The sequence below is a fragment of the Arvicanthis niloticus genome, chromosome 9 (assembly GCF_011762505.2).
Source record: "Arvicanthis niloticus isolate mArvNil1 chromosome 9, mArvNil1.pat.X, whole genome shotgun sequence".
NCBI lineage: Eukaryota > Metazoa > Chordata > Mammalia > Rodentia > Muridae > Arvicanthis > Arvicanthis niloticus.
Genome location: NC_047666.1, coordinates 54279290 through 54291785, shown reverse-complemented (window position 1 = coordinate 54291785; position 12496 = coordinate 54279290). Strand labels below are relative to the sequence as shown.

The 12496-nt window shown below is 42.5% G+C and overlaps 1 protein-coding gene across 4 annotated transcripts in view; it reads right to left on the bottom strand.

Annotated features, from left to right (window-relative positions):
* Positions 1 to 12496, bottom strand: part of Washc2c (WASH complex subunit 2C) — a 51413-nt gene that overhangs the window by 7759 nt on the left and 31158 nt on the right. For all 4 annotated transcript variants that reach the window (XM_034511526.2, XM_034511528.2, XM_076940334.1 and 1 more), the window contains exons 20-25: positions 12089 to 12264; positions 9083 to 9185; positions 7273 to 7425; positions 5350 to 5532; positions 205 to 333; positions 19 to 99 (exon numbers count right to left, since the gene is read on the bottom strand). In XM_034511526.2, coding sequence (XP_034367417.1) covers positions 19 to 99; positions 205 to 333; positions 5350 to 5532; positions 7273 to 7425; positions 9083 to 9185; positions 12089 to 12264 — 825 coding nt within the window. The remainder of the gene's footprint in view (positions 1 to 18; positions 100 to 204; positions 334 to 5349; positions 5533 to 7272; positions 7426 to 9082; positions 9186 to 12088; positions 12265 to 12496) is intronic.

Below are 12496 nucleotides of genomic sequence, written 5' to 3'. Positions count from 1 at the left end.
AGAATAAAAAGCTGGTACCGCAGGCTGAGTCTTGGCAGAGCTGAAGAGGTCATCATCTTCATCATCACCGAAGAGGCTCGCACCACTTGGCACTGACAACTGAAAGACATTACACTCAGATTACACATCCAAAAGTCAATCAATTCACATACAGCTTCAGGAGCCACACAATCTCTAACACAGTGGGAATCAGCAGAAACTAACCCTGATTTTTTTGGTGCCAGCAAAAAGATCAACATCTGGGTCATTGTCCTTTTGCAGCTTGTGGCTGAAAAGCAGCTCTTCATCCTGGAAGACTCCTGTGCTCTTAGGGCGGCTATCAGTTTTGAGACCCTGGGCAAAAGACAAGACCAAAAATGCATACAACAAAGATGTTCCCTGGTAAAAGTTTGACCACAGCCTATGTACCAAACAGCAGGAAAAGGACATTCACACAACAGAATATTATATAGCTTCCCAAAAGAGTGATGGTAAATGAATTATCAAAAGTAGTGGTGAATACATCTGTAAACTCAGATAATCTTTCAACCTGCCTGGAGTATCTGAGTTTTTTATTACCTTCACCCCACCCACACCTACCAAAAATAAAACCCAATCCTTACCCATTAGCTCCATAAGGACTGAAGAAGCAGCATTCTGGGGGTGAGGGGGAATACAGCCAAACCACACTGAGTTCATTTCATTCAGGAAGAACAATTTCTTTGGCTTGATATAAAAAGGAGGAGGGCTAGGGAGATGGTTCAGTGGGCAGTGTTTGCTAGATCCTATGATACATCTACTTTTAGTGTTTTGGAAATTCTCCACCCTCAATTCCAGAGTAGCTGCACCAATGTGCAGTCCCACCAACAGTGATGAGGGCTCCACTTCCCCATTCTGCTCTAGCATTTGCTGTCAGTTGCTCACTTGATCTTAATCATTCTGACTTGGGTAAGATGAGATCTCTAAAGTGGTAAGGAAAATACACTCAATAGTGGTGAGGAGCGTGAGGGATGAGGAAGGAGAAGGAACACCACTAAAGAAAAGCTGCAGGCAGCTTGGAGCCACCCAACTCTTGATAGACACAGGGTCCTCCTCCAGGCCAATGGGCCAAAATGTATTCATGGACTACCCGAAAAATGGTGGACTAAGAGATGGGCTGGATATCCCATTCATTTATGTTCATCCTAGACTGTTCCTACCCTCTGTTGGGTCGAGACTTACTCCCCAGGATGGAGGTCCAGATACACTTCCTACCCGACAGGCTGCAACTAACTGACAAGAACTCTCGGGTAGAGGAAAGGCTTCTCCTACTGACTCCAGCCAGGAGCCGAGGTAACCTGCTTTACAGACGGGAGCAGTTTTCTCCATGCTGGTCAGAGACAAGCCAATGCTACTGTGGTGAACACAAATGTCATCTGGGCTGACTCCCCACGTGCAGAGAACAACCTTGGAACTTGGGGCTGACAAGAAAATCAACATCTGCATGGACAGCAGGTATGCTTTTGCCACAGCCCATGTCCGCAGGGCTATATACCAAGAGAGGAAACCCTGATGAAGCCAGCAGCTGTAAATATTCATTGCCCAGGACACCAAAAGGGAGGAGACTCAGTGGCCTGAGGCAATAACCGGACAGATCAAGTGGCTTGATACAGAGCTCTTCCCGGTTTTGGGCCTAAGAGATGGCCTCACTTAAAACACAGACTAAGAGAAAGAACTCAGATTGCTAGCCATCCTGCCAGCTACTATCTAGAGGAAAAGAGACAATGGTACACACAAGAAGGGAGAACTATACTCCCCAGAAAACAAAAGACTTATCAGGCTAAATACACAGATGGACTCTTAAGATATGAGTGCAACCAAGCAGCCAAGAGATTTAAAACATATAATGGACCTCAGATTTTGGGCCAGAGAAATAATAAGACAGTGTAAGATATGCCAACAAGTAAAGGCTTATGAGACTTAGAGTAAATAAGAAAATACCTAGGAGAAAACAGCCTAGAACAGGGACCTTCCTAAGGTTTCAAGTGTCCTAGGTAATTAGATCAGATAACAGTTTTACTTTTGTTTTTAAGGTAAGTCAGAAATTGTCAGAGATATTAGAGACTAACTAGAGGCTCCACTGTTTGTACTGTCTCCAAAGCTCAGGACAGGTAGAGAATATATAGAACCCTAAAACTAAATTGCCCTCGGGAACTGGCGCTGGCTAGAGTGTCCCTTGTCCTTGTTCCACACCCAGAATGTCCCTTTTGTGTGAGAAATGACTGTTCCTGGCGCTGGTGACCATCCGACCTCCTTGAAGTCCACCAACACCTGTGCCTGATGCCAACTGGAGAACATCCAGACGCCTGAGCAACCCCCTGCTGTTTAGCTCAAGGTCACCTGCTATTCTACAAGGCCAAAGAGCAGCAGGTCTTGACTCCTGAGACATCCCCACTCTGGAGACACAGCAGAAATGCCACCTTAGAGGGTGGGGCTTAGGGTGTGTACACCCAAGGTTAAATGACAGCTTGTGATTCCAAGATTGAAATCGAAATGTGAATCTAGAGTTATATAGATTTGTTCCTTTTGCAATTTCTTTTTATTATATATGTGATTTCATGTGTATGTAAACAACTATGTGCCACAAAATATGTTAAAAGTCAGAGGACAACTTTGAAAGTGTGTTTGAAAGAAATAAGAACTTTTTGAGACCCCCCCTAGCCAATAAAATAGAGCCCGAGGACCCCCGCTAACAGATACTTAGTGCCTAAGATTGATAAATGGGGAGCTTGCAGTTCAAAATTAACCCTTTATATATCTACTTCTGTCTTAGATGAGGCCAAAGATTATTATATACTTGTCCAGCTAATTCCCCCGGGTTTACTACCACCCTACAGGTACTCTTGAATGTGAGTTTGAGATGCAACCTAGACGCTTCAGCAGAGAGCCTATTTCCTTGACTCTAGCCGTTATATTGGGACTAGGAGTGGCTGCAGGTGTAGAGACAGGTGCCCCTACATTGATACAGACACCTCATTATTTTCATCAGCTGAGAGCTACCATTGATATAGATTTGAGAGCCCTAGAACAGTCAGTAACAAAGTTAAAAAAGTCATTGCCTTCCCTCTCAGAAGTTGTTCTACAAAATAGAAGAAGACTAGACTTGCTGTTTCTTAAAGAAAGAGGTTTATGTGGTGCTCTAAGAGAAGAATGTTGCTTCTATGTAGACCAGAGACAGAAAGATAGGTGCAACAAAGTTGATTCGAGAGTTGGTTCAATAAGTCCCCTTGGATGACGACCCTATTATCCTCCCTTGCTGGACCACTTGTGAACCATAGGTCCTTACATTTTAAATAGATTAATAACTTTTGTTAGAAAAAGGATAAGTGCTGTTCAGCTTTTTGTGTTACGCCATCAATATAGAGCTTTAGGTCAAGAAAATGATAATTATGATAACACTGGTGTTTAAACTTTTCTAAAGATCCACATCAGAAAAAATGGAGTGAAAATGGGCTTATTGAGTTTTTATGATTAAAAACCTAACCTAATCAGAAAAATGGGGGATGTAGAGTGAAAAATTTAAAGACCATTTATGAAATATATATAGGCTTTTTCTTTACCCTAAACCTGAGCAAAAGAATGCAAGTTCCAGAAAGCAGAACTGGATGTAAGATTTCAGGCTTTCACTGCCCCAGGACACATTCCGGGTGGAGGGCATTATCCCTGAATCAGAGGACACTTGTTGGATTAACATTCCTCAAGCCTCAGGGTGGGGCTATGGCAAGTGAGAAATAGTTAACCTGAAATAGTTGGTAATGACAGGGTAGGGCACAGTGACATGGAAAAACTACATTCTTGAGAAGAATTAGTGTGCAGAGTGAGTTTCACATGACTCTAAATCATTTAGGATGGGTTCCTCTGAAATGTTCCACTGTTCTTGGTTAACCCCCCCCCCTTGAGGTTTTCCCAGTGTTACAGCCTGCTGATGTTCAAAATTTGTAAAACAACCAGTCATATGTAACCGCGCAAAAATGCCACCAATCATGTGTAACCGCCCAAAAATTCCTTCCTTTCCCCACCCCATGCTAAAAAAAAAAAAAAACCAGCTTGCTGGCCTTTTTGTCAAAATTCTGTTCCTGCATGGACGAGCAGTTTTGACCTTGGCTAGCCAACTCTCCCCAATAAACCTCTGCTGATTGCATCAAAAAAAGCTGCAGGCAAGTACAGAATTTTATAAGGTTACTAAAAATACATATTCATACATGTATATATGTATATTTAATTTAAATGGAGTTATATGCATGGGGTGAAAAATGTTCCCTGCAAGAGCCAAAAATTATCTAACAAAAGCCTAGGTTTAAAGCATAAGAGACATCCCTTCACACTGTTGGCCAGAGAGGGGGTTTCCAAGAGACACCACCAAACAATATAGGTTATTGCCATTGTCCTTGACTGTCTCCAAAACCTTGAAGGTAAAAAGGATCCTGTTGCTGGAGTCACCGTCTACCGCACCACATAGAGCAACTGAGCTAGAACTGACCTGGAAGTCTCCTTCCTTCATGACTACCTCTCACATACTGAGAGGTGCTATGCATGCTGACGAGGGAGAAAATCAATAGTCCTACCTAGCTGGAAAGCCAACAAACACAATGATGGCCCAGCAAGACCTCCCAGTGGGTGTAATAGTGGCACTTTTACTCTGGCTGTAACAAAAGCTGTCTAATTGGACAGAAGGCTCACTTAGTGTGAAGAAATGCATGTCTGGTACCGTAACCTCAGCCCAATACCTGTGGCTAGAGAAACAGCAGATCCTAGAAGAAAACCTACTACTGACATTTTCCTAAACCGCTACAACTTCTAACTATATTCTAAATATTATCCTTGTGCCTACAGATGAGTATAGCTCCCACCTCTCATCAAGGAAGCTTCTTTATGAGCAGAGATCATCTCAGAGATCCAAGACCAATGGCAGATGAGCCACTTCAAGAAAACCCATACGGCCTTCAAATCCAACAGTTTTCATACAGCCCCTCAGAGAAAGGCTTGCTGATACCTGTTGAATGCAAAAGGCCCTTCTAGCACTAGTATGTCCAACCTGACGGCTAGCCTGACAGAAGTATACACGTCTGCCAAATCCCCTTTCCTACTGCCACTCTCGTCAACAGCCACGTTTCTCAGGAGCATCATGCTCTGTACATCTCAGAAGCAAGTGAGACTGCGAGGCAAGCTACCGATTTATTCCCAAACATTTGACTGGAGAGGATTATTTATTTATATTTACACTGAAAGCTAAGATTTTTTTTCAGCACCTCGGCCAGCACCAGCACCCCTGCTTGAAAGCAATTCCTTCCCGTGGGCTACAGGCTCACACACGTACTGCTCTTTGCTCACCTTTTCCAGTCCATCCTGCGGTGCACAGGTGTTGCTTTCATCTTCTACTTTGTCCTCGTCCTCATCAAACAAACTAAGGACAGTTTTGGTTCTACCCTTGGCTCCTCTGTCCAATGGAGATGAAGAAGAAAATACATCAGAAGGCCCACCTGCTTCCTGATCAGATGCAGGTAAAAGTCCTTCCTACAAACAGAAGTAAGGAAAAAATTAGTAACTAGAAATTAAAATCCTACCATGGGCCTTCAAAAGCTTGATAATAAATCAATAACTGCCTTGTTAACATGACACAATGCAACACAGTTTATCACAACACAAACTTCTATGTGACAAAACACTACAGTCATCAAGAAGCTTATACAGATAATCCACAGTTAAAGATAATTTTTCCAATAATATTAAGCCAGAGACCCCTCTTCCTCCTACAAAGTAACAGGGTAGTTATAACCCTGATGTACACAGGTTGCTTATTAACTATAAAGAAATTCTAAATTATAACATCAATAAGTGTCAATCATTAGAAATGGATCACCTAATTCCTAGTTTTAATATGTAAGTTCCAGAGGGAAATTTAACCAACAAACTTACACTCAAAACTGCAGCCTTCCATTTCTCACATACATACAATTTCTAATATAACACTAAACACCAGCAAGCCAGCGGTGGCGCAGCGGCTAAGGTAGCCACCTGCAGAAGGCGAGCCCGTGCCCTTTGCTCTGTCTCTCTCCCGGTTCAAATCCCGCTTTCCCCGTGTGACTCTGCCAGAGTTTCATGGAAAAAAAAAAAAAAACCACTAAACACGCAGGATTAATCTACCCAATAGTATCACAATTCTGGCAAGATTACTACTGGTCAAAAAAATTACTATTATATGCATCACTAAGAAAGAAAAATGATTTCCAATTATTCATACCATTAACTGCAGAGTGCATCCCAAGCTTCCAAGTAGAAGCATGTTTCATTAGATACATGATAGTATGTGAAGTCCTGCTTACTATGTGAAAGGCAATATGCCAGTGCTTATAACTAAAAAAAAAAAAAAAAAAAAGCAAACAAACCTAATCCTCAGTTCACACCTGACTGAGGGACAGGGCAGTGTGGCAGTGAGAGTAACTCAGGTCCCATACAGCCACTAGGAGGAAAAGATCAGAGTGACTTGGTCGAGTACACAGGAGTCTCACTGCAGCTACATGGAGCCGCTGGGAAACATGAATAAAATGCTCTTCACACAGGCCCTGGGAGAACCAAACCTGAGCAGCTGGACCTACGGAGTATGGAGAGCGAGGAAAACAAGTGGCACTGCATAGACAGAAAGCAACCATTGACATGAGTCCCCTGTCACACAGCAGCACTAGCTGAAGGCCTCCAGAGACAACAAATCCTCAGAGCAGAAAGTTAGTGTTAGAAGAAAACCCATTTCATTTTGCTCTGATTTAGTCAGCATCAACCAGAAGTAAGAGTATGGCAACCTGACTCCCTGAATGTGACATCTATCTGAAGTGAGGACTGCAGAACGAGGAAAACAAGAACTGCAGAGAAGTACATGAAGAAAACATACAGAACAAGTCACCAGGAACTGAGAGGAGGAAAAGCACTCTGCAGATAGGAAAAACACCTGACAGCACTGCAATCCGGCACGCACTGCAACCCAGATGGCACTGAGATCCAGATTGCCGGTACTGCAATCCAGCATGCCAGTAAAGTAAACAGGAAATTTCCATCTCACGGTGAGCAAAAATTCTGCTATAAATCTAAAGGAGGGCTCCTGGAACAACATGAATACGGGCTATTTTCTTACCATACTCAATATTTTCTAGCCTTTCTACAAAAACATTTATTTATGTACAAGCACTCTCAGTGTTGAAAAATTTAGGAAAGTGTTACATATGTGTTACAATGGATTAGAAAACCACAGATGCAGCTTACCTTCTGTGCCATGCTGGCCACGTTAGCACTCCCTACTTCTGGGGATGCTCCAGCATTATCAACCTTCAGATCCACAGGTTTCATACCAGATGGTACCTCACTGTCGTCCTCATCACTAAACAACAAAGGCACCTTGGGGGTACTCTCTTTTTTCTACCAAAAGAAGAAAAGATGGCATCAACAATGATTAAAAATATTATACCTGAACAGCATGTTCAGGTATATATAAAGCCAGATGAAACCAGTCCCTTTGGAATGAGCTAAGTATAGCAGAAGAAGGGCAGATAGGATACTAACAGTGATCTCGGTATGGAAGGCGTAACAGAGAGAATTCCTCCAGTCTTGTGATCATAACATTTCACAGCTTGCCACCAGAACAATAACTAGTTTGTCTCCTCTTACACTTCACCTGTAAGACAGCACTCAATAGTTGCTACTCTAGATCTGTGCTCTTTGCACTAAGGCACAGAATGAGTCAACCCACTGTGCCCTTCTCATCTGTAGCACCTCTTCCTCTTCTCTTGCCATTCCTTAATGTTATGCCAGCTCTCACATTCCTACACCCTGGGTTCCTCTGTTTGAAGACTATCTTCACGTTTACAGCAAGGCCCAGACGCAAATGTCACCCAAGGTTTTTCCACTCTGTTCAGTCTCACTGCTCTCTGAATAAACAGTATTTCCTCTTTACCCGGTCCTTATTTTATTCCTTACCTATTTGTTAATTTATCTAAAAACACTAAATACTATACGGCCAGGCACAGTATTTCACACAAAGTAGTTTGGCTCCAGGTTGTTAGAACTTCACCTCAGCTCATCAATTCCTTCTTTGGAAGGCAGGCAGTTTAGAGAGTAGGAAACAAGTTATGTAACCAACTTGGAGTTACCCACCGCCTACAAGCTATGAGGTAGTAATGCCTAACCAAGTCAGGAAAACTGATGTGGCAAACTATGAAAGGACAATGCTAACTGTAATTGAAATTAAATTTACAAATGAAAATTGGAGTAAGAGAACTTTTAATTACCATCAGGAAGAGATCCTTAAAATGCAAAAATTATTCAACTTGAAATCAAAGAAAATGGAAGTTCACTAAGAATACAGATGACAATAGGCAATACTTAAGAAATTAATGAGAAACAAATGGGGGGCTGGAGAGATGGCTCAGCGGTTAAGAGCACTGAATGCTCTTCCAGAGGTCCTGAGTTCAATTCCCAGCAACCACATGGTGGCTCACAACCATGTGATGTGAACCATCTGTAATGGGGATCTGATGCCCTCTTTTGGTGTGTCTGAAGACAATGACAGTGTACTAACATACATAAAATAAATAAATCTTTTTTAAAACAAAAGAGAGAGAGAAACAAATGTAGAACTCATTAGATTGTTAGAATTTAAAGATGAAGTGTCCCCAGAGGCTCAGATATGAAGAGCATGTACCAGTTAGCAGTGCTATTTGAGGATGCTCTGATAACTTCAGGATATAGGGCCTTGCTGGAGGAATGTTACTGAGGATGTGTCCTTGGGAGCTATCCTGCCTTCCCATACCCTGTCCCTCTAGATGCCTCCTGTCCACCATGAATTGAGTAGCATCCTTTTCTATGATGTTCTGTCTTGACACATGTCCAAAACCAACAGAACCAAGGACTAAGGACTGACCCTCTGAAATCATGAGCCAAAATGAGACTTTGCTCATTTATGTTAAATGTGTTATCATAGCAACTCCCAGCATGGGTATTCAGATCTGACAAAGCAGCATTTCTATGCACATAGCACAATCTTACAGGTATTTCTTGAGTCTAGAAAAATGAATACCGTTGTTGCAGAAGGAACAGATGTAGGAGGAAGGCCAAACAGAGAGCTTCCACTATCAGCGTCATCTTCAAAGAGAAGGGAAGTTCTCTGAGTCTTCTTTTGGCTATGAACAAATAGAAGATCAAATTCAGGAAAAATACAATTTAAAAACAAAAACACTCTGATTCTCTGGCCACATCCACAGTGACTACTCTCACTATTTGTTGACTTTGTACAGCATAACGTTGGTGACTTAAAAAACCTTTGGACAGACAGAATCTGATCATATAGGTGGCAGCCTCTGCCTATGACTCTCAAGTGGAAGAGGCCAGAGCCCTGCTCATGAAGCCCTGTCAGTCACTTTCCACAGGATGCAGCTGCACTAGCTTGTAGATCTGAGAAGCTTACTGCACTCCTGAAGTCACAAACACTGAATTCTCCATTATTGTCTTCTCTAACAGAGAATAGACTAAGAGGCGCTATGCCTTTTTTCACATGCCCAGGAAGGCAGCTGAGAGACCACAGAGCCAGAGTCAGCCTCTCCATTGTAATCCTCTTTTCCACTCCTACTTCTTTGACTCATCAGAGTAGCTTTATTAGGGTGTGATTTACATAATAAAATTACCACCAGGAAAATTCACATTTCAAGAACCTTTAGCATTTTGAGAACTGAACACTATCAGCACAGTCTAACAAGGAACCATGGCTCATCGGCAGTCAACTCCCCATTCCCTCCTCTCCTGAACCACCAACCTACTTGCTCTCTCTGGACTAATCGGTTCTGGACATTTCCTATAAATAGACTCATTCAGTCTGTGGTCATATGTGACTGACTTCTTCAGCTAATATATTTCCTAGGATACCTCATGGCCTACCATATACCAGCACTTTATCCCATATTGTTGCTGACTGATAGGCACTGTATGGTTCACAACCTTTGTTTATTCATCATCTGATGGGCACTTAGGCGGCTCTCTGGGTATTATGGATTTCTACGACAGTAGACATTCTTGCACAAGTGTTACCTGAGCATGTTTTCATTTGTCCTAGATGTACACCAAAGAGTTAAAATACTGGATCACACAGTAATGCAGGCTTAACATTCTGAAGAACTGCCAAAACCATTTTCCAAAGTGACTGCACCACTTCATATTCATCCCCATCTTTGCAATGACCTTTTTGAGATCTGTTCAAATCTGTGACTTACTTTCTATACAGAACATTTTATAGTAATGCTGAAAGCATTACTGAAAGCCAGGAACTGTGTGGCTGGCACCAAATGTAGCTGGATATTTTACAATAAACTCGGTAATATGGGAGGAGTTGGGAGGAGGGAAGAAAGGAAGGCGAAGGAAGAGGAGGAGCTGAAAAGGGAGGACCAGAGAGGGGGATGATGGCAGCAGACGTACGCGTATCTCTAGCAGTCTAAGGTAGTTGTAATATCTAGGGTAGGTATTGGGAAACACCTCTAATTGTGTGGGCATCTTGTTAATTGAGCATTACCAAACATATAAAGCCTTTAAGATAATCTTTAAGCATTAGAGTCTCATTTCTACCGGGTACAGTGTGGATGGCGGGATGGTCTGGGCTCAGCCAAGCATTGTGGAGACAGCATGATAGATTGGCAGAGCCATCTCCCATGCTGGCCTCTCATGGGTGCAGGGCCAGTGTTTCTGGCTGGCCGTTTCTAGCTGTGGCTTGCATGTGGCCTCTGACCACTTCCAGCTGTGGTGTACTTCCAGCTGTGGCGTGCGTGTGGTGTCAGGAACATGACGGCAGAGCTAAGCAGAGCCGCCACTGCTTAGACAGTCAGCCCAAACCTTAGCTTTTTAGAAATATTATCCATACCAACAAAGCCTTACAAATGGGACGTGTTTCAGGTCATCAGGTTCATGGCAATGTGTGTGGTAGGACACAGATGTACAGAGGATGCTCAATTACAGTGGAGTTACAGAGGGTGGGGGAAGGCAAAGACATGCCTGTGCTCTAAGCCCCAAGTTGTTCTTTCTCATGTCTGGATTATAGTAGGCTCTCAAAAGAGAGGACTTACATTGACTCTTGACAGAAGTTGGTCAGGAAAGGCAAAAAGAGTATCCCAGGAAAGAACAATAAAAATAAGAATGATGTATTTCCATGAACTATGCTGAATGCTACCCAGGACCAGCTACTACACGAAGCATTTCACATTACAAATGCTTGATTATCTCAACAAGCCTATAGGAGATGAAAAATCTGAGGCCTAGAGAAGTTAGAGAACTTGCCCAAAGTTATTCAGATAGGAACTATAGAGGCAGAATTTAAAACTGTACCAGGATTTCAGACATTCCCTTTTCTGGACCAGAGGCCACAGATACACCAGGTCTTGTGAGCCTAAAAACAGCAACATTAAAGTCTGAGGAGATGGAACTCTTTAGAGAAATCTGAGGTACTCTGAATTTGAATCTATTTGTAAAGACCACCAGCTATTGCACAAAACTTCCACACTCAATGGACTGCCTGCTTATTCTACCTCCACCAGCTGAGCTTCAATGTAATAATTTACAATTGACAACTCTCCAGAGGAAAAGGTTAAATGTGGGAGTTACTCTGAATACACAGCTACCCAGCAGCACACAGCATGCCCTATATCACTCACACAAGCCACCAGCTTCAGCTCAGTCATCCAGACCACAAGACATAGTCAGTACCTGCTGAGAGTTTACTCCTAATATGTTTTTCAACATTTTCAGGATGTCTATCAAAGTAACAAACTTTTAAGTAACCTTTTTTAGGGTATACCTAATGGGGAGGGGAAGACATAAAACATAACAATATCATTCTTAAACCCTTTAGGGAAAAAAAAAAAACTGTTTCAAGGTTAAGAAAATGTCAGGAATAAAAATCAAAGCGAATTTTCCCAAGGCCTTCCTTCACACAGATAAGAAAAAGTAGCCCCATCTGTGTGCATGTGACAATAAGGTATCAACCACTGCAACAGAAACTCTGTCTCACACACGAAAGCTTTCCCTGTGACTGTAAACATCTCACCTGTCTTTCGAAATAGCAAACAGATCAGCTTCATCATCCTCATCATCCTCAAATAGATTGGTCTTTCTCACAGTCTTCGATTCTTGGCCTTGAGTGGTCCCCGAGTCCCACAGCTCTCCTTTAGGCTTATTGTCAGACACTAACTTGGTATGTGAATCAGCAATACTCCACTGGTCCTTAAGACACAAATCATGCATTAAAAATCCACTACTGAAGACACAGAGCAAAACCTGCACGAGCAGAGTTTGCTAAACCCCTTCAGCTTCCCACTGTGACCACTCTCCAGTCCCATCATGCTTCTTCCAAACTCTTTGTTCTTTGTCATACTTAGCAAAACATACCCACAGGTTCCTTATCACCCAAATGTCCTTAGATGTGAATGCTCTTTCCTTGCTATCTTTAAATACA